Raw genomic sequence first — 25,899 nt, forward strand, 5'->3', positions numbered from 1 at the left:
AGGCCCTAATCCAATAGAACTGACATTCTTATAAGAAGAGAGAGTCTGGACACAGACATTCACAGAGTGAAGATAATATGAAAGACTCAGGGAAAGACAGCATTGAAAGGCATACTTGAAAGTATGAGAAAAAATATATATATCAAGACTTCTGGGATGCAGCTAAATTTATACTTGGGTAGAAAAGGCATATATACCAACACACAGAAGACATAGGTGAATAAAATAAAAATACTAAAAATGCAGAAGCAAAATGATAGAAATTATAAAGATAAAAGAAGAATGATTTATTAGCCACATACACACACATTCAAATTTTAATTTAAAATATTCTCACAAATTCTAGGCCCAGGCATATCACAAATAATTTCTTCTAAAGATTTAATTAAAATACATAATAATAAAACCAGATTAATAATGATGCCCAAACCTAACAAGCACATTGATAAGAAGGAAAATTCTAAGGCAAACTTCAAAAAAAAAGGCAACCTTATTCTTGAAAATGGGGCTTCCCAGGTGGTACAGTGGTAAAGAATCTGCCTGACTGAAGGAAACATAAAAGACGTAGGTTCGATCCCTAGGTCAGGAAAATCCCCTGGAGGAGGAAATGGCAACCCACTCCAGTATTCTTGGGGCTACCCTTGTGGCTCAGCTGGTAAAGTATCCACTTGCAATGCAGGAGACCTGGGTTGATCCCTTGGTTGGGAAGATCCCTTGGAGAAGGGAAAGGCTACCCACTCCAGTATTCTGGCCTGGAGAATTCCATGGACTGTATAATCCACGGGGTCACAAAAAGTCAGACAGGACTGAACGACTTTCACTTTCCAAGGGAACTACAAAAAAACCTGCAACCTGTCACAGTAATGAACTTTTATCTCCCTCTAGTGATAGCCTTTAGCAATCAATCATGTAAAGATAAAAATAGCTTCAGCTTGCCAGCAGGGAACATAATTCTTCTGAAGCAACTTTGCAGCCTTGTGGGTTTTGCCTTTACAAACACCTGCATTTTATCTCTTTCTTGGAACACATTTCAACTCTTGCTCAAACCAATGTCTTCAGAACTGGAATTCTCAGACCACAAATAAAGCCTTTATTTCTTCGCAGTTCTACTGTGGTGAATTTTTTTCTACATTGTATACAAAATTGGAAGTAATCTACCAACTAACTATTAGAAATTAACATGAAGGCAGTCACAGGATACAAGATAAAAGCACAAGAATAAATTGTATGTCCTTCAAATCAGTAATAAACAAGTATATTATATTATACTGCTGCTGCTAAGTCGCTTCAGTCATGTCTGACTCTGTGCGAGCCCATAGACGGCAGCCCACCAGGCTCCGCCGTCCCTGGAATTCTCCAGGCAAGAATACTGGAGTGGGTTGCCATTTCCTTCTCCAATGCGTGAAAGTGAAAAGTGAAAGTGAAGTCGCTCAGTCGTGTCGGACTCTTAGCGACTGCATGAAAAACAGTTAGCTAGGAATGCACCAAAGAATTGATGCTTTTGAACTGTGGTGTTGGAGAAGACTCTTGAGAGTCCCTTGGACTGCAAGGAGGTCCAACCAGTCCATCCTAAAGGAGATCAGCCCTGGGATTTCTTTGGAAGGAATGATGCTAAAGCTGAAACTCCAGTACTTTGGCCACCTCATGCGAAGAGCTGACTCATTGGAAAAGACCCTGATGCTGGGAGGGATTGGGGGCAGGAGGAGAAGGGGACGACAGAGGATGAGATGGCTGGATGGCATCACCAAATTGATGAACATGGGTTTGGGTGGACTCCGGAAGTTGGTGATGGACAGGGAGGCCTGGTGTGCTGCAGTTCATGGGGTCGCAGAGTCAGACATGACTGAGTGACTGAACTGAACTGAATGGCTAATGAATAAAAGAAAATATGTTCAATAATATTAGTCCTATGAATAAGGAAATTAAGATTACAATGAAATATCAACAGTTACACAACAGTAGACTGCTAGAAGAACTTATGCACTTATGCAAATACTTAAAAAATTTATTAAAATGCTTAACATACTATGATTCATAAATTCTGTTTATACATGGACTCAACAGAAATGTATTCATTTTTTCCAAAAGACAAGTAAAAGCATGTTCATGGAAATAGTAATCATATTAGCCTAAAGTGGGAACAACATTAACTATAGAAAGAATAAATTGTAGTATATTCACACAATGGACTACTATGCTGCTAAGTCACTTCAGTTGTGTCTGACTCTGTGCAACCCCGTAGACAGCAGCCCACTAGGCTCCTCTGTCCCTGGGATTCTCCAGGCAAGAATACTGGAGTGGGTTGCCATTTCCTTCTCCAATGCATGAAAGTGAAAAATGAAAGTGAAATCGCTCAGTCGTGCCCGACTCAGCGACCCCATGGACCGCAGCCCACCAGGCTCCTCCGTCCATGGGATTTTCCAGGCAAGAGTACTGGAGTGGGTCGCCATTGCCTTCTCCCTATAAAACCATACTATACAATATGATAACTATTACCCACGTGTGCCTACTTAAATTTAAGTCAGTTAAAACTAAATACAATTAGAGTTCAGTGCTTCACTCACACTGACCGCATTTCAAATGCACAATAGCACATGTGGCCAGAGGCTATAGTGAACATCGGAGATACAGAACATTTCCATCATTTAAAAAAATCTGATTGGATAGCACTGCAATACAGCAATAAAACTGAATTTCTGCTATATGCAGCTATATGAATGACTCATAAGCACGTCATTGAGTAACAAAATGCAGACACAAATAATTATGTGCTGTATCCTCCTGTTTCTGCATAAAGTTCAAAAACAGGACAAATTAACCTATTCATTGCGGAAGTCAAGCGAGTGGTAATCTAAGGGATTAAGGATTTAGATAAGAAAGGAGGTGGAGGCAAAGTTTTTGAAATAGTTGAATTATCTGTTTCTTGAGCTGGACTCTGGTTACATAGATGTCTTCACTTTGTAAAAATCTATCAATCTATACTGGTAATTTAGCACAGTCTTCTGAAAATGTATTATGCTTCAATAGAATGTCTGTAAAAATAATATCAATATTTTCTGCACATATCCATATACAAACTGTTTATAACTGTAGGATAGTTTTTTGATGATGAAATAATGAGCTAATGTTTTCTTTCCTTGAGGATTTTTGTTTGGCTAGTTTTCAGGAGATGAATGCTACCGATGAGAAATTTGACTGAAAACATTTTTGAGTTCTCTCTTTTTTTAGATGACAAAAGGACTTTTTCTTCATTTTTAAATCCAATAATTTTACCACAGTATATCTCAATGTTGAGATATTAGATACTCCTTAAGAACTGACAGCAAGGCAAATTATAACCAACCAAGATATAACTGGATAAACTTTGATAAAATGTCTGGTGACTAGCATCAAGTACGTTAAACTTCTTATGTTATACTACTTAGATTGACATAGATTTAACCACTTACATTAACTGGTATACTTAATTAATTAATTAATACTAGAACTAAGACTAAGTGAACATAAGGGTGAGAAAATGAAATAATAATATCTCTTGTCTCCCCATCTATTAGGCAGCCATCAAGTTTTCCTTCTTTTGATCTTGACCCTGTTCACTTCTCCAATTTTTGTTAGTTGTATGTGTACACTGGATCTCCTTTTCCTTTCTTCTATATTTGTCTCTTCTCACTAATACATTTCTGACTCTTACTTTATATTCTCCATTCTCCCCCTTCTATGCCACATTTTTGTTCTTGTTCAGTAGCTTACTCGTGTTCGACTCTGCGACCCCATGGACTGCAGCATGCCAGGCCTCCCTGTCCTTTATTGTCTCCCAGAGCTTGCTCAAACTCATGCCCACTGAGTCAGTGATGCCATCCAACCATCTCATCGTCTGTTGTCCCCTTCTCCTCCTGCCTTCAATCTTTCCCAGCATCAGGGTCTTTTCCAATGAGTCAGCTCGGGCATCCTCTGCCTTTTCTAAATCCAGCTTGTATGTCTGGAAGTTCTTGGTTCATGTACTATTGAAGTCTAGCTTGAAGGATTTTGAGAATTACCGTGTTCCATGTGAAATGAGCACAACTGTATCATAGTTGGAATATTATTTGGCATTGCCTTTCTTTTGGGATTGGAATGAAAACTGATCTTTTCCAGTCCTGTGACCACTGCTCAGTTTTCCAAATTTGTTGATATATTGAGTGCAGAACTTCTACAGCATCATCTTTTAAGATTTAAAATAGCTGCAATTCCATCACCTCCACTAGCTTTGTTTGCAGTGATGCTTCCTAAGGCCCACTTGACTTCACACTCCAGGATGTCTGGCTCTGGGTGAGTGACCACACCATCGTGGTTATTTGGGTCATTAAGACCTTTTTTTTTTTGTTTTTACTGTTCTTCTATGTATTCTTGCCACCTCTTCTTAATATCTTTTGCTTCTAATAGGTCCATATTATTTCTGTCCTTTATTGTGCCCATCTTTGCATGAAATGTTCCCTTGGTATTTCCAATTTTCTTGAAGAGATCTCTAGTTTTTCCCATTCAATTGTTTTCTTATATTTCTCTGCACTATTCACTTGAGAAGGCTTTCTTATCTCTCCTTGCTATTCTCTGGAACTCTTCATTCAGTTAACATATAGTTATGCTTATATTTTTATTGGATTCATGGTAACATTGTTCTCGAGCATTTTCACTGTCTATAGCAAAGTAATGCTTAATAATTTTAATTTATTTTACTATAATTATTTGGTATAGAGAAAGGAATTCTTCCTTTTTTATCCATTTTTACTTAACCATATTTGAATAAGATGCATTTTCTTAAACTAGAGGCAGAAAGTTATGGGAATGGAACATGCAACAGGTTTCCAAGCTTCAAAACTGAAGAGATCTTCTCTGTTTATGTAGAGGAGGGGTTTTAATATAATCCCTATGTGCGGTTACACCGTCTCAACTCCTGCACACCTGGCCTGCTTGCAAAGAACTTCTGTTGCCAGCTCTGAGCTTCTGAGATCTCTTCATATTTCTTGCTTTCCAAGGTTATGTATTCATTTATAGAAGGTACATTTTGCTGGCACTTTTTGAGATCTGCTGTCTGGACCTCCCAGGCATTTGCAAAGCTTTTCTCCCATTCTTTCCAAAAATAATCTGCTCTGACTTATCTACCTAGGTCTTACTCCCAGAACTTTCATCTTAAGGTGGACCTCTCACCTTCCAAGAAACAGTAATATATGCTGGAGATATTGAGATCTGTCAATTCCGAGACTCTCTCAACATTTGCTGTATCTTTTTGTGATAACATTTGTGATATCTTTGTGAATCTACAATCTGGTTCCTTGTTCTACTTCAATATTGGTAATATTTATATGCAATTACAACTCTTTTTTTTGTCTCGTAACTGTACTAAAACAACATTGTAAGTGTGCTCATGTGTGTTTGTGTGTGCATACTTATGTGTTTTATTCTTCTTATTGCTTTGTATAGTTATCAGGAGAAGTGAGAAGATTCAGAACCAGACTTCTAGAAAATTACAATCATCTTTCTCATCTCACTGCTGAGAATATTTATTCAGAAGTTTCACATGAACTTTAAATGAGGCATGATCAATACTTTAATCATTATCTTCAATCTGAGCTTTCTCTTCTTGAATTTCTTATCTCAGTTAATGGATTATCATTCATTTAGTTCCCAGACTAGATATCTGGACATCAGTTCAGTTCAGTTTAGTTGCTCAGTCGTGTCCGACTCTTTGCAACCCCATGTATTGCAGCACGCCAGGCCTCCCGGTCCAGTGAACTCCCAACTCCCGGAGTTCACTCAAACTCACGTCCATCGAGTCGGTGATGCCATCCAGCCATCTCATCCTCTGTCGTCCCCTTTTCCTCCTGCCCCCAATCCCTCCCAGCATCAGAGTCTTTTCCAATGAGTCAACTCTTTGCATGAGGTGGCCAAAGTACTGGAGTTTCAGCTTCAGCATCATTCCTTCCAAAGAACACCCAAGGCTGATCTCCTCTAGAATGGACTTGTTGGATCTCCTTGCAGTCCAGGGGACTCTCAAGAGTCTTCTCCAACACCGCATTTCAAAAGCATCAATTCTTTGGTGATCAGCCTTCTTCACAGCCCAACTCTCACATCCATACATGACCACTGGAAAAACCATAGCCTTGACTAGACGAACCTTTGTTGACGAAGTAATGTCTCTGCTTTTCAATATGCAATCTAGGTTGGTCACAACTTTCCTTCCAAGGAGTAAGTGTCTTTTAATTTCATGGCTGCAGTCACCATCTGCAGTGATTTTGGAGCCCAAAAAAATAAAGTCTGACATTGTTTCCCCATCTATTTCCCATGAAGTGATGAGACCAGATGCCATGATCTTCGTTTTCTGAATGTTGAGCTTTAAGCCAACTTTTTCACTCTCCTCTTTCACTTTCATCAAGAGGCTTTTTAGTTCCTCTTCACTTTCTGCCATAAGGGTGGTGTCATCTGCATATCTGAGGTTATTGATATTTCTCCCGGCAATTTTGATTTCAGCTTGTGCTTTCTCCAACCCAGCGTTCCTCATGATGTACTCTGCATATAAGTTAAATAAGCAGGGTGACAATATAGAGCCTTGACAATAATATATCCTTTTCCTATTTGGAACCAGTCTGTTGTTCCATGTCCAGTTCTAACTGTTGCTTCTTGACCTGCATATAGGTTTCTCAAGATGCAGGTCAGATGGTCTGGTATTCCCATCTCTTTTAGAATTTTCCACAGTTTATTGTGATCCACATAGCCAAAGGCTTTGGCATAGTCAATAAAAGCAGAAATAGATATTTTTCTGGAACTCTCTTGCTTTTTCCATGATCCAGCAGATATTGACAATTTGATCTCTGGTTCTTCTGCCTTTTCTAAATCCAGCTTGAACATCTGGAAGTTCACAGTTCACTTATTGCTGAAGCCTGGCTTGGAGAATTTTGAGCGTTACTTTACTAGCAGTAATGTAGTACTACATTTTCCCACATTTTATACCAGGAACATCAAATTAATAACCTTGCCCTTTTATCCAAGCTAAATATTTCTCAATTATCATCTATTCTTTCTCTCTTTCAGTAGAGATAAATTCTAAAATGGTTTCCTAAGTTATTTTCTTTGTTTCCAGTTTTCCACCATCAGCTCCAGCACCCAGACTATCTTCAAAGTAATCTATCTAAAACACATATTTGATAACTTTTACTTCTGAAGTCTGCTCTCTTTAATGGCTTTCTGGTGTACACAGAATAACATCATTCATGTTAACATGGCAGAGAAAGCCTTCCACGACCAGGCCCTTATCAAGCTCAAATCTCCCTGTCCAATTCACAATCATGGTACTCTTGCAACTAACTCCTTGCCAATATAGTTCACACACTTTTGCCTCTACATTCCCTACTCATTTTTCCTGTTGAGAACTGTCCCCCGTTTGCTTGCATTATGAGAGATCACTTATCTTTATGACTCAGTTCAAGTGCCACATTGTCTTAAGCATTTTCAAATCATCCTAGATAAAAATGACCATTTTTTCTCCTTTGTTCCCAGGTCACCTTGTACAAGCTTTAATCAAGGCATTCTAAGTGCTCACTGCACTCCTTTTTATGTGTTTTTCTCCTCCTATTAAACTCTAAGCAACATAAAGACAGGTCCATACAAGGTCTTTGTAGTTTCAGTCCCAGATACAGGTGAATAAACGAAAAGCCCATCTCATTTTACAGATATGTTCAAGTTTTGTCACCCATCTAAGCTGCAAGTGCACCAAAGACAGAGACCATATATGCCCAATTAGATCTTTCACTGGCATATATTTATTCATGTTTTCTAGTCTATTTTTCTAGCAGACAACAAATTGCTTCTCACGACCTAAGGATTTATGCTAGCCTTTTGAAAAAAATAATTTGAAAATAATGACCAATTATTCTGTTACTATGATAAAAATATCAAATATACTTCATATATTCAGGAGGAACAAATGAATAACCAATGTTTGTTTATTTTAGAATAATAATCAACTTATATATTAAAATTCCAAAATTCTAGAAGCTATTTTATGTTCCCTTATTGATGACACTGGTGTTTTCTCATAGTCAAACTGGCTAATATAGAAGTAAGTAGGCAATAAACATCTATAACCAATGAATGAACATTGAAATAATGTGTTAAAATTAAGATTTTTCCTATATCTATGAAATTTCCAGGTGCGTAAAATTAATGTTTAGTTTTAAATTAAACTAAATCTGTTTTCTACATACCTTCTGCAAATAAATTAGAGGGTTAAGCACATACAAGAATTTTGAAAATATAACAATTTTCCCCTTGAGCAGTTGCTACCTTGAAAAAAAAGCTTAAATTATTTACTGCAATATTCTAAAAGCTTCCTAAAATTGTCTTTCACATGTATTAAATGAATAATGATTATGAATAACATATACACACCGAAGGATGGTCAGGATGCTTGGTACACCAGCAAAAGCAGAAAATACAATTGTAGCAAAGATAAAAGCAATGAACAAAGGTAATTTATAACACTTTGGATCACATGTCCCTTTTGTAGCATCAATAAAATCACCTTGATCATCTGAGGTTGTTAATCCTTCTTTAATGCAAGAACAATTGTAGTATGTCTATAAAAATGAAGATAGGAAACAATCTTTAGAAATACAATCATAAGGTAAAAGCTCTTATAGTCATAAAATAAAAATTAAATCATTAACTGTAGGGAGACTAGGCAGTTTTATTAGTAAATATTTTTTGCCGTGTTGCTGATATTTGTTGTTTTAGTCACTAAGTTATGTCCAACTCTTTTGTGACCCCATGGTCTGTAGCCTGCCAGGCTCTTCTGTCCATAGGATTTCCCAGGCAAGAATACTGGAGTGGGTTGCCATTTCCTCCTCCAGGGGATCTTCCTGACCCAGGGATTGAACCCGCATCTCCTGCATTGCAGACAGATTCTTTACTGCTGAGCCACCAGGAAAGCCCAATTAGTAAATATGCTTACATTATATCGTATGTTGTTAATTTATAAATTCAGGACTAACGATAAATATCAAGGCATTTTACCTAACAAAGAATTGTGTACATGAGAATATACAATTATAGTTACTTAGGAAATATTCCATTAATTTAAGAAATTTCACTAAAAATATTTATATTTAATTATACAATAACTGAGAGAGATATGGGTTGAGAATGAATAAGAAAAATATAATGAACAAAATGGAATTTTAGATGGGATTTGAAATATGGAGAATTACTCAATTACGGACAGTTTTAGAACTGTGCTGAAAAGATAAGACTTTACTCTGTATGTGATGATGACAGGGCTGTTATCTATTAGGCAGAGGAGGCAAAGTGTGCCTAGGGCCCACAATACTTTCAGGACCAAAATAGAGGTTTTAATTTTACTGTCTTTTAAAATCAGAGAAAAAATAAATGTCATAATAAAGGAATATATTATAATGTATCAAGCCTGGATCATATTTGTCTTTACACCATTGCAGTTGAACATTAAATCAAATTCTCTCTCTCTTTCTTTTGTTTTAAGTGAAAGAAGAGGTTTACAAAGACAAAAGTGCCTAAAGTCAATGTAAGTCATAATGTAGTCCCTAATGAGAACCAATAAAACCTTCAGGTTGTTATTTTAGTACTGGTAATTCAAGAAAGATGAATAGGTGACATTTTCTAAGAAGAGCTAAACAGAGCTGGAGATACAAAAACTAGTAAGCAATTTGCTAATATATTGAGAAGATTCTAAATTAAATAATTTTGTTGTTCAGTCGCTAAGTCATGTCCAGCTTTTTGTGACTGTATGTACTGCAGCACACCAGGCTTCCCTGGGGAAATAAAGATGACTTGAACCTCAATGATTCAGAAGATGATGGTACAAAAGTCATATCAGTTGTTTAGGGAAGCTGCTAAGTGGTTGCTGGATATGTTAAACAAAAATAGAAATATCCAAAGAGTAAATCATTCTTTCTGTCATATTTTTTTTATAATGCCCTTGTACCAAACATCATTTTAGGTATTATTAAAACAGAGTAAACATACAACAGAAATCCCTGCCCTCATGTAGAAAATTTACTTGCATAATATAAGTGATTTTTTTATATAAAAAGAACCTTTAATGGAGCACACGGTGATGAATACTACGGAGAAAAAAAATAAAGGAAGGAAAAATCAGAGAGATGATAAGGATGAGTTTTGCACAGTCAGGTAATGCCACAAAGATACAGTGATATTTAAGCAGAGGTTTGAAGAAGGTAAAGAAGTGAGCCATTGTGGCTATCTGAAAGAAGTATATTCCAGGTAGGAAAAACAAAATAGAAATTAAAAAGCCTTGGGACTTGAGCTTGCTTGACAAGTTCAAAGAAAACAAGGTGGAAAATTTGGTTGAATCAGAGTGGACATAAAGAAAACTAAGAGAAAACAAGATCAGAGTAATGAGGAAAGGATTTATACAGAAATTGGTAGGTAATTGCAAGAGCAGTTTAGAACTTTGGTTTATATTCTTAGCAATATGAAACCATTAGAGGGGTATATGTATAAGCGATATATTTAAAAAGACTACTTTAGCAGCTATATTGATATTACTGAACTGTGAAAGCAGAGAAAAGTTAAAAGGCTATTGAAATAAGATGCAAGTCAGTGGTGACTGGGGCCCAGGTATCAAAGAAAATGATGAAGATAATCAGATACAGCATGTATTTTAAAAGTAGATTTGAAGGGCCCTAGGGTAGGAATGCTTACCAGAAGGAGAAAGTCATATGGAGAAGGCCTCCCTGAAAGAAACTAAGATTTGCAGGAAAGGGCGGTCAGTCCAAGGCACAGAGAGGGAACCAAGAAAATAAACACAATGGCTTTACTTTCTCCTACCCCATCTTTCTGATTTTCTACTAGGACTTCTTACTAGCATATAGTCCAGTCAGAAGCTAGAGGGCAAAGGAACTCTCATCCTATAGTCCAGTCTTCTGGAACAATGAGTAGGGTAGAGAAGGTGCAAAGTAGAGATCTAGTGTAACAAACAATTGCAGGCCATGGAACCTAAGCTGACCAACAGGAAAAGTGAAAATATGAAGAAAGTTTAGTGAACAGATGATAGAATTACAAGATATTAGGCTCTGTGGAGTTATAACCAAAGAGATATAACCAAAACGGCAAAAGTTAAATTAAAAATGAAACATTAAAAAATATTCAATCCAAATAATAAAAGAGGAAGACAGATCTAACTCTACAATATCAATAATTACAATAATTGTCAGTTGTCTGAAAATGCCAATTGAAAGACAGACATTAACAGAAATGTGGAATAAAGCAAAAGCATATTATCCATGGGCTATGGGAGACACTTTAAACTGTTGGAAAATAAAATGATAGAAATAAGATGCACCATGAAAACAGCAAGAAAATCTACAGTGACTATTTAATACACAAAACATACTTCAAGAAAAAAAGTATTATCAGAGTTGGAAAGGAACATTTTGTAAAGATAAAAGAAACAAATCATCAAGAAGCTGTGACAATTATTAATGTTATGCACACAGTGAGAGAGTCTGAAAATGCATGAAGCCAAAATAGAGAAATAGATGATGGTATAATTATGTTGACATATTTTTATATATAATGTTTAGGATTTCATATATCATTACAAAGTATGCAAAATGATAAGAATAATCGGCTTAAAACTAGAAGAACAAACATAAGTAGGCTACTACAAATAGTAGACCTGAAAACAAGAACTTTAAAACAGTTATAATTAATATTTTCCAGAAAATAGAATGTAAATAGATAAAATATCTTAAGGAATGTACAGTTTCTCCAGGGGTTTGGATTCTGCAAAAACACAGTGTTAGAACTGAAAAATACAATGAGTAAACTTACCACCTCAGTTAATGGGTTTGACAGCACAGCAGACATTGCAGAAAACAGAAATAGCAACTGGAAGACAGGCCAATAGAAAATATCTAAACAGATAAAAGGAGATGGAAAATAGAAAAAAAAAAAAGCAAAAAAAAAAAGGATGGGACGCAGTAGAAAAGTCTATTTGTAGTCTAGTGTTAGGCAGAATTCTAAAATGGCACCTATGAATCCCACCCCTCTATTTTATAAACCTGCATAATTACTAGGTTGATGGAAACTGGTGAATTTTAATCCTCTTACTAAGTTTATGTTACATGGCATTGCTAAGAGGTGGTAAACCTCACCCAATCAGATAGTGTATATAAGCAACTGGGCCTTTCCCGAACTCAGAGATTCAGAGCATGTGTCATAAGTGAGATTCCTTTGCTGGCTTTGAAGATGGAAGGAGTCATGTAGCAAAGAAGGGGGGTGGCCTCTGAGACCTAAAATCGGCCCTTAGCAGACAGCTAACAAGTAAAAGGAGGCTTCATTTTTTACAGTCCAAAGGAACTAAATTTGGCCCATAATCTGAATGAGCTCGGAAGTAGGTTTTTCCCCCCAGAGCCTCCAGAAAGGAATATATTTCAGCCAATACCCTGATTTCAATCTGTGAGACTCTGAGCAGAGGACTGAGTGATGCCATATCTGGATTTCTGATCCTGTCAGCTAATAAATGAGTATTATTTAAAGACACTAAGGCTGTAATAATGTGTTACACAGCGATATTAAGCTAATATACAGTGCTTCCCCCTCCAATAAAAGAGGAAAAAATGAGGGAGAAACAATTACCAAGAATTTTCCAACTGATAGACTATAAATCCAAAAACTAAAGACATTCTGTGAAACTCTAGCAAAATAATTATAATGAAAACCGCATCCAAGCACATCAAAGTAAAATTCTTGAAAATCAAAAATAAAGAGAAAATTTTAAAAGCAGCTAAGCAGCCAGAGACATAAAGACGACATAATGGCATCTTCCAAATGTAGGGGCGGGGCAGGATGTGGGGACAGATCATTGCCAATATAGGATTCCATACCAAATGAAAACAGTTTTTCTTTTCAGAAATGAAAGGTAAAATATAGTTCTTCAGGAAGAAAGAAAATAACCTCATATGAAAACATGAAAATGCAAGGAAGTGGGCAAATTGACTGTACAAAACAGCAACAAAAAGGGTATGGTGTGTGCTGTGTCTGACTCTTTGTGACCCCATGGACTGTAGCCCGCCAGGCTCCTCTGTCTATGGCGGGGGGTGGCCATTTCCTGCTCCAGGGGCTCTTCCCAACCCAGGGATCCAACCCAGGTCTCGTGCATTGCAGGCAGATTCTTAACCATCTGAGTCACCAGGGAAGCCCATAATTTACATAATTTATCAAAATTACATATGTCTGCAAGAATACTGAATATGTCACCCAAGGATACTGGAGTGGGTCGCCTATCCCTTCTCCAGGGGATTTTCCCAACCCTTTGATGTGGGGTTTCCTGCATTGCAGGTGACTTCTTCACCAGCTGAGCCACCAGGGAAGCCCAACAAAAAGGATATGTGTCCTTAAAAGTATATGGGGAAATAAAATATATATGACAAAAATAACACAAAGGAGGCAAATCAGTAAATGAAATTAAAATATTCTAGGGGTGTTTCAACTGGAAGAGACCCTAAGCCTGGCTTCTTGTAATCCTTAACACTTTGGACAATACTGACTTCCCTTCTCTATAAATAATTAGAATGAGGCTCCTGTTGAATGAGAGCAGTCTCTAGAAGAAGCCCCTGAAACTGCTGTTTTATGATGAAAGCCATATCAGCTGCTGAAAAGAACTGCTGCTAAGCTGCTAAGTCACGTCAGTCGCGTTCGACTCTGTGCGACCCCACAGACGGCAGCCCACCAGGCTCCCCCGTCCCTGGGATTCTCCAGGCAAGAACACTGGAGTGGGTTGCCATTTCCTTCTCCAATGCATGAAAGTGAAAACTCAAAGTGAAGTCGCTTAGTCGTGTCCGACTCTTAGCAACCCCATAGACTGCAGCCTACCAGGCTCCTCCGTCCATGGGAGTTTCCAGGCAAGAGTACTGGAGTGGGTCACCAGTGCCTTCTCCGGCTGAAAAGAACTAGTTCCAGTGAAAAGATCATGAAGAAAAGCTAGAGATTTCTTTCATATCTATGTAAGGATAGTTGAAGGTCTTTGATAGCATGGAAAATAGCAATACATGTGGGTCTCAAAGAGACAAAACACTTGGAATATTATCAACATGAATAGCAGATATCTGTTTTCAGTTTTGGTAAAGCTGTGATTCTCTACAGAAAATTAGAAATCTTCAGAGGTGTAGTGTTTCCTACCACTCCTCTTGTAAATTTTTGCATAAATCTAACTGAAGAGCACTCAATTCTAACACATTTGACCCTGATCATACTTTGAATATGAACATTTAATCAGAATTATTTCAAAGTTGACATATTTTCATTGAAAAAAAAATTTCCAGAAGGAATTCTACTAACACAATTTAGACACAATAGTTTTTTATATATGTTTAAAGTTTTTTAAATATTTCTCTTATTTAATTTTCATTTTGTTAAAATTATGTTTATTGGTATCAGTTCTTTCCCCTTGAAGTTAATGTATGTTTTATCCATTAATTGGCTTCATCTGTATCAAATGGTACTAATCATAACATTTGCTATGGTCAGTTTTCCTTCAGAGACTTTATTGCGTTTCAAAGCTAATTGTCTTGGGTAATTTGTAAAATCTAATTTTTGGTCATGGAGAAGGCAATGGCACCCCACTCCAGTACTTTTGCCTGGAAAATCCCATGCATGGAGGAGCCTGGTAGGCTGCAGTCCATGGGGTCGCTAAGAGTCGGACACGACTGAGCGACTTCACTTTGAGTTTTCACTTTCATGCATTGGAGAAGGAAATGGCAACCCACTCCAGTGTTCTTGCCTGGAGAATCCCAGGGACGGGGGAGCCTGGTGGGCTTCCGTCTATGAGGTTGCACAGAGTCGGACACGACTGAAGCAACTAAGCAGCAGCAGCAGCAGCAGCAGCAGCAGCAGTAGCAGCAATTTTTGGTCAAAAATATTTCATTCTTTTAATTTTTATTCAGGATCAAATATTATCACAGAGCACCAGCCTGGGCTCCCTGTATCATGTGGCAGCTTCCCACCAGCTATCTATTTTACAGATGATAGTGTATATATGTCAATACCACTGATATAAAAAAAAATGTTATCACACAGTTTGAGTCACTATTTTATGAATTACTTCATTATTCCTTAAGAATTAATTATTCCTTAGACAAATTAAATATAAAGATTTTTATGAAATAGAAACAAATCCCTAAAAGGGATTCCCCAGAAAAAGAAAGAGGGGTTAGAGCATTTCAGTGAGTGGACTTCTTGGCTCTTGAATATCCCATGGAATCAAAACACCAAAGTCAAACAGTTCTGCTTTATACTGTGGTTACAATATGAACACTTAAAAAATCATTTATTTAAAATAAGATTTTCCATAAGTTAATAAATTGTTGAAGATGGGTAACATATAGGAGTTCATTATGCTTTTCTACTACATTTAAAGTTTTTTCTATAGTAACCTATTTTGAATGGTTTAAAATATTTTAAATATATTTTAAAATATATAAATCATTTAAAATATGTAACAGTTTTTAGAAAATATAATATTTATAAATAACCATCTTAAATTTTAAAAAATTAAAGAATCATTTTAAACATTTAAAAAAAAAAAAAATTTTTAAGGGTATATAATCTTTTCAATATAAATATTCAATAAAAACTGAAGATACATTGTTAAATCATAGGCCAGAAAAAATACAACAATGAGGAACTAAAGTTGGTCAGGTATGTTATTATCTTGTAATAAAATTATCTGTTTGTGACAGCAAAAAAGAATATTGTGGTGTAGATATGAATAAATAAAGTACTAATAAAGTACTTTATTGCCCACTTGGGAAGATGGTATAACGTCCATATGTGAGGAAAAATGCTCTTTGTTTTTCTCTTCCCCTCACAAAGACTAGCCAGAGAGAGAGGAGCGAGAACCATTGAATAAAATGATGGATCCCAAAGTCATTCCTGGGCTTCCCTGGTGACTCAGATGGTAAAGAATCTGCCTACAATACAGGAGACCCGGGTCCCATCTCTGGGCTGGGAAGATCCCCAGAAGAAGGGAATCTTGAGTATTCTTGTCTGGAGAATCCTATGGACAGAGGAGCCTGGCAGGCTACAGTCCATGGTGTCACAGAGTCGGACTCCATTGAGTAACTAACACTTTCACTTCACTTACGGTTCTCCATAAGTCCTATGAATTGTGACCAATAAATCCACAATTTAAGAAAAATTTAAGAAAAGGGAAAATAAGGAGAAAAAAAGGATTTTATAGAGAGCAAGAGTAAAATGTAAACATCTATAAGATGGAGAGAGAGAAGCATAATAGAAGATAATAACCTTGCTAGCCTTTAATGTTTTAGACTGTGTACAACCTGCAAAGCAAGGAGAAAAATATCCAATATCATTTCTTCCACATGTAGCAGAATAAAATGCAGACGAGCATTTACAATGGGAATTGCAAGGAGCTGTCAGGTTTCCCAACTGCCCTATTCTGTAAAAAAAAGAGATTGAATGTAATTATAATACTAGTGTATTATACATATTAACACACACATCGAGATATCAATGAGACCAATAAAATATGATTCTTAATTTTAACAGATTTAGGAATAACTTATATACAATAAACTGTACATATACAAGGTATAGAATTTGCATACACTTGTGAAATCATCACTGCAATCATGTTAAAGAACACGACCATCACCCGCAACGGTTCCCTCATGCTCCTTTGTATTAATAGTTCCTCCACCCCATGGCATCTGCTGATCTACTTTCTGACACTATTCATTACTTTCAATTTCAAAGCATTTTATGAAATGGAATCATACAGTATGTGCCCTCTTTTTGTCTGACTTCTTTCATGAAGTTGGTCTTTACATGGTCTTTGTATGGTCATATGTTTCCATGTCTCTTGAGTAACATCAAGGACTAGAATTTTTGTATCATATGGTAGGTGTTCATTTAACTTTTTAAGAAACTGTTAATTAGTTTTCCAAAGTGATTGTGTTATTTCATAATCTCAGAAAGAGTGTATAAGATTTCAACTGTTTCCTATATTTCTTGCCAACACTTGGAAGAGTCTTTTTCATTTTAGACATTCTAACAAAGATATAGTTTGAGAGTCCCTTGGACTGCCGGGAGATCCAACCAGTCCACTCTAAAGAAAATCAGTTCTGAATATTCACTGTAAGGACTGATGCTGAAGCTGAAACTCTACTTTGGGCACCTGATGCGAAGAACTGATTCAATTGAAAAGACCCTGATGCTGGGAAAGATTGAAGGCAGGAGGAGAAGGGGACAACAGAGGATGAGATGGTTTGATGGCATCACTGACTCAATGGACATGGGTTTGGGTGAACCCAGGGAGTTTGTGATGGACAGGGAGGCCTGCTGTGCTGCAGTCTATGGGGTCGCAAAGAGTCAGACACAAATGAGTAATGGAGCTGAACTGAATATGAGTTTCCCTAATGACTGATGCTAGACATCTTTCCATGCACTTATTTTCCATCTATATTTATTATTTGGTTAAATATCTGTTCAAATCTTCTCCCCATTTTTGTGGCTTTCTTATTAAGCATTGAGAGTTGTTAATATTAGCAAGAAATCAAGTTCTTTGTTAAACATATGATTTTCAAATATCTTCTCATAGTCTATGGTCTGTCTCTGCATTACTTTAATGGACTCTTTCAAAGAGCATGTGTTTTTTATTTTAATTAACTCCAATTTATCAATATATTTCTTTGCGGATCACATATCTGGTGTCATATCTAAGAAATCTTTGCTGAACACAAGTTCACGTAAATTTTTTCTCATATCCCTGGAACTGTATATTTTACATTTACAATCCATTTTAAATTATTAGCATTGTATAATATACAGATCAAAGTTTATTTGTTTAAATATAGATATCTAAGTGTTCCATAAACTGCATATGCACTCTATCATAAATCAATTATCTATATATGTATTTGTGTACTTTTGGACTTTATTCTGTTCCACTGACTTACTTGTCTATATTACACCAATACTACTTTCTTGATTATTGTGGCCTTATAATAAGTCTTGAAATTAAATAGTGTTAGTCCTCCATCTTTGTTCTTTAGAATTGTTTGTTTGTGGTTCTTCTAGGTCCTTTGCATAACTATATGAATTTAAATATCATCTTTCCAATATCTAAAGAAGGAAGCTCACTAGGATTTTGGTTGTGGGTACATTGAATACCCACATTAATTTTTGTATTAACATCTGAAGATTAACATCTTAAAGATATTGAGTCTTTTAATCCACCAACATTGAATATCTCTTCATTTTAAAATTTAGGTCTTGGAGCTCTCTGTACACGTTAGAAAGTAGGGAATTCAGTTTTATTTTTCTCCCTGTAGTGAATCAGTCTTTCCAGCATCTTCTTTTAAACAACATGTCCTTCCTTTGTCATTAAATTGTGATGCAATATTTATTGTATATCTAATACAGAGAGCTCCAAAAAATTAAAGACCTCAAGGCAAAAGGTTATAAGCTAATGGTAAATATTGTGGATTAATGTCTTTCTGACATACGAGGCAAGAAAGGGCTTCTAAAGAAAAGTACAAGAAGAAATCATAAGGCCAAAGCTAATTAAGTTAACTACATCAAATTAAGAAATTGTATTCACTGAAGCACATCATGATCAAAGTTGACAAACAGATGACAAACTAAACATTATTTGTTCTATCTAAAACTTATTTTTTTAAATGAATATCTAACATATACAAGGAACTCTTAAAAGATTAAAAACAGGAAGCCCAAAAGAAAATAAATAAATAAATAAATAAAATTTAGGTCTTTAATTTCTCTCAGCATGTTTTACAGTAATCATTGTATAGAGTTTTTACATCTTCTATCATATTTATCTTTAAAATCTTCTTTTTCTTGATACTATTGCTAATGGTATTGTTGTTTAATATCAATTTCAAATTGTTTGTAGGTAGTGTATAAAATACCAAAGATTTTTGAATACTGATCTTTTCTTCTACAGAATTTTTTCTTGCTTAATAGTATTGTTAACGTTATTTTTTAAGCTTTTCTAGTTTTATTGAGATATAATTTACACTTTATAAACTTAAGGTGCATAGCACAATTATTAGACTTACATATGCCATGAAATGATTACCACAATAAGTTTAGTGAGCATCCATCATCAATATAAAATTAAATAAAGAAAAAAAAATGTCCTTGTAATGAGAACTCTTAGAATTTACTCTAACAACTTTCATCTATAACATGTAGCTGTACCCCACTCCAGTACTCTTGCCTGGAAAATCCCATAGATGGAGGAGCCTGGTGGGCTGCAATCCATGGGGTCGCTAAGAGTCGGACACGACTGAGCGACTTCACTTTCACTTTTCACTTTCATGCATTGGAGAAGGAAATGGCAACCCACTCCAGTGTTCTTGCCTGGAGAATCCCAGGGACGGCGGAGCCTGGTGGGCTGCCGTCTATGGGGTCGCAGAGAGTCGGACACGACTGAAGTGACTCAGCAGCAGCAGTGTCTATTACATCCCTAGTACTTATATATAAGTGGTAGTTTGTACATTTCCACTGCCTTCCTTCAGTTTCTGCTTAAAACCCTGCCTTAGTAACAAATGTGATATATTTTTCTGAGTTATTAGTTGAGTGGTTGGTTGGTTTTTGAAGCATAATTGGCCTACGACACTGTTAGTTCCTATTACACAGCATGGTGATGTGGTTTCCTATGCATTTCAAACTTTCCATCACACTAAGTCTAGTTACAACACATCAGCACACACAGATATTACACAGTTACTGACTATAATGCCCACACTGCACATTTCATATCCGTGACTCACTTATTTTGCAACTACAAGTTTGTACCTCCTAACTCCCTCACCTATTTAATTCCTGCCCTCAACTCCCTTCTCTCTGGCAAGCAGTTGTTTGCTCTCTGTATCTATACCACTTTGTTTCTGTTGTGTGATGTTTGTTCATTCATTTTTAAATAGATTCCACACATAAGTGAAATCATACAATATTTGCCTTTGAACATATTTAACTTATATTTAAATACCCTCTATTTCCATCTTTGTTGTTACAAATGGCAAGATTTCATCATTATTTATGACTAATATTCCACTGCATGTGTGTTGCATCTTTTTTTATACATTCATCTATTCATAGGCACTTGGGTTGTTTCTATACCTTGGCTATTGTAAATAATGCTGTCATAATTACTGAGGTGCATATATCTTTTCTAATTAGTGCTTTTCTTCTCTTCACCTAAATACCCAGGAGTAGAAACTAAACTTGTACGTATGCTTTGTATATATTGGATATAAATCCCTTATCAGATATATCCTTTGCAAATACCTTCTCCCATTCAGTAGACAGCCTTTTACCTTTTGCTGGTGCTTTCTTTTACTGAACAAAAGATTTTTAGTTTGATGTAGTCCCATTTGTTTATTTTTTTATTTGTTTTCTTTGCCTGAGGAGACATCCAAAACTATCACTAAGACTGAAGTCAAAGAGTGTACTGCCTGTTTTCTTCCAGTACTTTTGTGATCTCAGGCCTTACATTTAAGTCTTTAATCCATCTTGAACTTATTTTTGTTTATGGTATGAGAGAGTAGACCAGTTTGATTCTTTTGCATGTAGCTGCCCAGTTTTCCCAACACCGTTTGTTGAAGAAGCTGTCTTTTCCCCGTTGTATATACCTTCATTGTTGGAGCTTAATTGTCCATATAAGATTGCTTTTATTTCCACTGATTTATGTGTCTGGTTTTTGCCTGTGCTATACGTTTTGATGACTGTAGCTCTGTAGTATAGTTTGAAATCAAGGGAGCATGATTTCTTCTTTCATGAGATTATTTTGGCTGCTTAGGGTCTTTTGTTTCCTTACAAATTTTAGCATTAGTTGTTCTAGTTCTCTGAAAAATGTCATTGATATTTTTAGGGATTGCACTGAATCTGAAGTTCTCATTGCGTAGTATGGTCATTTTAACAATATTAATTATTTCACCCATTCAGTTCAGTTCAGTTCAGTCACTCAGTCGTGTCCGACTCTTTGTGACCCCATGAATCGCAGCACGCCAGGCCTCCCTGTCCATCACCAACTCCCGGAGTCCACTGAGACTCACGTTAACATGGTCTATCTTTCCCTCTGTGTATCATCTTCTATTTCATTCATCATTGTCCATTATAGTCTTCTGAGTACAAGTTCTTTACCTTCCTAGATATACTTCTAGGTGTTCTGTTCTTGTAATGCATTTAAAATGGAATCGTTTTCTTTTCCTTTTAATTTTTAAAATTGTATTTGTTTTTGGCTGTGCTGGATCTTCATTGCTGTGAAGTTGCGGTGAGTGTGGGTTACTCTTCACTGCAATGTGCAGGCTTCTCATCTCAGTGGCTTCTCTTCTTGCAGAGCACAGTCTCTGAGGCACACAGGCTTCAGCAGCTGTGGCCTCAGTAACTGCGGCTTGTGGACTCTCAGTGCACAGGCTCAGTAGTTGTGTCACAGCTTAACTGCCTCACAGCATGTGGGATTTTCCCAGACCAGGGATCAAACCGGTGTCCCCTGTATTGCAAGGTGGATTCTTAACTACTGGACCACCTGGGAAGCTGGAGATTGTTTTCTAAATTTCTGATAGAAATTAGTTAGTGTATAGAAATGCAACAGATTTCTGTGTATTAAATTTATACCCTACAACATTACCAAATTCACTGATGAGCTCTAGTAGTTTTTATATCCTGTTTTGAATCCTTTCCAGCCACTCTATATATTTTCATTAGAGTATTTAGAACATTTACATTTAAAGAAATTATTACTAGTATGTACTTTACCGTCATTTTGTTCACTTTGGGGGGTTTGTTTCTGTGGGTCTTTTTTGTTCCTTTCTCTTCTTTCGCTCTCGTCCCTTATGATTTGTGACTCTTTTTCGTGTTATGTTTGGATTCTTTTCTTGTGTGTGTGTCTGTGTAACTAAGAGATTTTTGATTTGCAGTTACCATAAAGTAGGTACCCACAGACAGAGACACATGTATCATTATTTTGTTATTTATCTCAAGTTCAAACACATTTTAATAACCCTGCATTTTTGCTCCACCCATGTTTCCTGTTTTTTACCTAGATTACATCTTTTTGTGTACCCCTTAACTATTTATTGCAGATATAATTTGATTAGTTTTGTCTTTTAGTCTTTCTACTGACTTACATGTGGTTGATTTACTGTCTTCCCTTCATATTGCCGTCACCAGTGAGTTTTTTCCTTTTCTAATTTTCGTGTTTCTAGTAATGGCCTCTCCTTTTTCAGTTAGAGAAGTCCTTTTAATATTTCTTAAAAAGCTAGTTTGGTGGTGCTGAACTCTTTTAGCTTTTGCTTATCTAACTTTTTATCTCTCCATCACATCTGAATAAAAGCCCTGTTTGGTATAGTATTAGGTTTTTTCCCTTTCATCACTTCAAATACATTAAGCCACTCCCTTCTGGCCTACAGAGTTTCTGTTGAAAAGTCAATTGATAGCCTCATGGGAGTTAATAATACTACTTTTAATATTGATTTCTACAGTTGTAGGTAGCATATATAAATGACATAGATTCTTGTAGATTTATTAGTATCTTACAAACTTGCTAAGCTCATTTTATTACAGTGTTTTTTTGGATTTTCTACATAGGCAATGGTGTTGACAACAGAGTTTTGCTTCTCATACCTTTTATTTTTTTCTTACATTATTGCAGTGGTTAGAAGCTTTATTTGGATTTTAAAATTGTCTTCTACTTGAATTTTTATCATATGGATTACTGGTATAATAACTGTGTTAACATTCTTCTCTGATAAGCTTAACATATACATCAGTTATGGGTCTGTCATTTTGCTAATCATTATGGGTTGTATTTTTCTGCTGATTTGAATTTCTTTTAATTTTTCAAGGGTATTTAGGTCTTGTAAATTTCACCATTTTGGAAACTAGATATTTTTGTATTTTTATAAATAAGCTTTGTTCTGGAATGCAGCTAATTTATAGGTAAATGCTTTTTGCCTTTTTGAGCTCTTGCTTCCAAGATTTGTTAGAGCCAAAGTAGTGCTCAGTTTAGAGCTAATTATTACCCGTTACTGAGGCAAGATCCTTCTGTATTCTATACGCTCTGTGATTTTGGAGGTTTCCCAGTCTAACTGGTCAGAACAGGCACTAACCCCAACAGTGTGTGTGTGGTGGGTTCTGCTTGCTTTAATTTTCCTTTGTAGCCTTAGACTCAGGTACTTTACTCGCATATATGCTAGTTAGTACTCTGCTTCATACTTCATCCTCTGTAGACACGCTGTGTCTTCTCGTATACTATCCTCTGAATTCTAGCTGCACTGATTTTTTCTGGACTCTCAGCTTAATTGCTTCAACTCAGGGAGTTTGACAGAATCTGTATGGTTCCCCCTTCCTGTACCATGACCTCAAAACCCTCTTAAGGCAGTAAGCTGGAGGAATTATAAGGCTCACCTTAAATTTTTCCTACCTCTCATGTATCACTGTCTTTCACTGACCAAGTCCTCTGTCATGTAAACCACTGTCTCAATTTTTGTCAAAATTTTGGTTGGCTTTTGTAGTAGGGGAAATGTGTTATTCCATCTTGGCTGAAAGTGGAAATCCAGAACAATTGCTAAATATAAATTTATAAGGAAATAAAAGGATCTTAATTTACATTATTAGTCATTTGAAAAAGTAGCTATATTTAAAATCATTTTTAAGACTATCATTTTTTTATTTATAAACTATGTATTTGAACCAATATAGGCAGCATGAACTGATTCTTGGTAAAGTGCATGAATTTATTGAGAGAATGTCAAAGAGCTCATAGAAATATGTAAGAAGCCTCAAAAAGTAGATTCTAAAAACCATCGTGAACCCTAAAAAGGCAAGCAAAAGTACATTATAGGACTAATCTTCTTAGCGAGATGTCCCCCGTGCCTCCACCCCCGGGATCTGATGCACTGCAGTATCCAGTTTTACACTGGCTGCTGCAGGTAATCTCTGGCTGATCATGGGCTTTTTTCTTACTTTCTCAAAAATCAAAATCTTGAGGGAGCAGTCCAATCAGATGAGCCTAACTCATACACCTGCTCATGAGAAGACTAGTTTGTATCTCCTTTTGGTTGATTTAAAGGGCTTCCCAGATAGCTCAATTGGTAAAGAATCTGCCTGCAATGCAGGAGAGCCCGGTTTGATTCCTGTGTCGGGAAGATCCACTGAAGAAGGGATAGATGAGTCAAGGCCCTGACTCACATGTACACTGAATAAGCCCCAAACAGGAGAGAGGATGAATATTAGGCACCAGGAAGGTATAGTTTTTGTATAAATTTGTAATATATATTGTTGCATTTAACTTGCTAATGTTTTGTTGATGCTACTGCATCTAAGTTTATGAGAGATATAGTTCTGTGTGATCCTTTTTTTTTTTTTACTGTCTTTGGCTTTGCTATCAGAACAATACCAGCCTCATCAATCAAGTTAGGAAGTATTCCTTCCTTTTATACTTTCTAGAAGATACTGTGTAGAATCACTGTTAATTCCTTAAATATTTGGTAGAATTCTCCAGTGAAATCATCTGGGCCAGCATATGTTTTAGGGGTACTTTGTAAACGGTGGATTCACTTTGCTTAATAGTTCCTTCTATAACTATTCAAATTATCTATACTTCATTTTGGGTGACTTTTTTTTCTGTTTTCGAGAATTAGTCCATATTACCTGTCAAATTTATATGCATGGAGTTACTTTTGGTAGGCCTTTATTCTTTAAATATCTATGAAGATAGATATTGCCTATTTTATTCCTCATAACAGTAAACTGTATGTTTTCTGCTTTTTTTCTTTGTTAATCTTGATAGTGATGTGTCAATTTTATTGATCTTTAAAAGAATAAGGTGTTTTTTTTTTGTTTGATTGATTTCTACTTGTATTATTATTTGCTTTCTTCTGATTCTTTTGAGTTTATTTTGCTCTTAAGTTCATGGGTAGGACCTTAAATTATTGAGGTATTTCCTATTTTTTACTGTGTGCATTTAGTACTATGAATTTCCCTCCCAGTCCTGTTTTAGTTTGGTCCCACAATCGCGGTATGTGGTATTTTCATTTTCATTCAGGTAAATGTATTTTCTGTTAATTTCTCTTCAGACTTCTTTGATCTGTGGGTTCTTAGAAGTGTGTTATGCGGTTTCCGAGTGTTTAGAGACTGTCTCATTATTGTTGTTTGATGACAGTTTGATTCTGCTGTGGTATAGTGCTCTGTATAGTTTCAGTTCTTTTATACTTTAAAGGTCTGTTTTGTAACCCAAAGTATGGCCTATTTTGCTATATATTCCATTTGTATTCAGAGAATAGGTATTCTGCTTCTGTTGACCGGAGTGTTCCATAAATATAAATTTGTTTAAGCTGACTGACTGTGCTATTCAGTACTTTTTTATCTCCCTTGAGAGAGGAGTAATAAAGTTTTCAAGTATATTTTTGGATTTATCTTTTTTCAGTTTTACTAGCTTTTTCCTCTTAGATCTTGAGTCTCTGTTGTTAGCTGTACACTTAAGTATAATTGTTTGCTCTTTGTAAATTGACCATTTATAATTTTGCAATGTTTCTTTATCCCAGTTTCTTTATCAATGTTTCTTTATTCTTGATTCTAAAGCCTGATACTAATATATTTATTTTAGATTTCTTTTGTTTAGTGTTTGTATGTTATGATTTTTTCATCTTTTGACTTTCAATATGTATGTCATTATTTACTGTAGATTTCATGTAGACTGAGTTTAGCTTAGGTTTACTTTTTTAAACAATCTGACAATCACTGCCTTTAAATAGGTAGGTTTAGATTAGGGATCAATGAATACACTCTATAAGGAGCCAGACAGCAAATATTTAGGCTTCA

At 36.0% G+C, this 25,899-nt stretch overlaps 1 protein-coding gene across 1 annotated transcript in view; it reads right to left on the reverse strand.

Annotated features, from left to right (window-relative positions):
* SLCO6A1 (solute carrier organic anion transporter family member 6A1) overlaps positions 1-25,899 on the reverse strand; it is a 113,289-nt gene that overhangs the window by 15,762 nt on the left and 71,628 nt on the right. The window contains exons 10-11 of the mRNA XM_005889812.3: positions 16,336-16,489; positions 8,422-8,609 (exon numbers count right to left, since the gene is read on the reverse strand). Of these exons, the coding sequence (XP_005889874.3) occupies positions 8,422-8,609; positions 16,336-16,489 (342 nt within the window). The remainder of the gene's footprint in view (positions 1-8,421; positions 8,610-16,335; positions 16,490-25,899) is intronic.

This window comes from Bos mutus, chromosome 7 (genome assembly GCF_027580195.1).
Source record: "Bos mutus isolate GX-2022 chromosome 7, NWIPB_WYAK_1.1, whole genome shotgun sequence".
NCBI lineage: Eukaryota > Metazoa > Chordata > Mammalia > Artiodactyla > Bovidae > Bos > Bos mutus.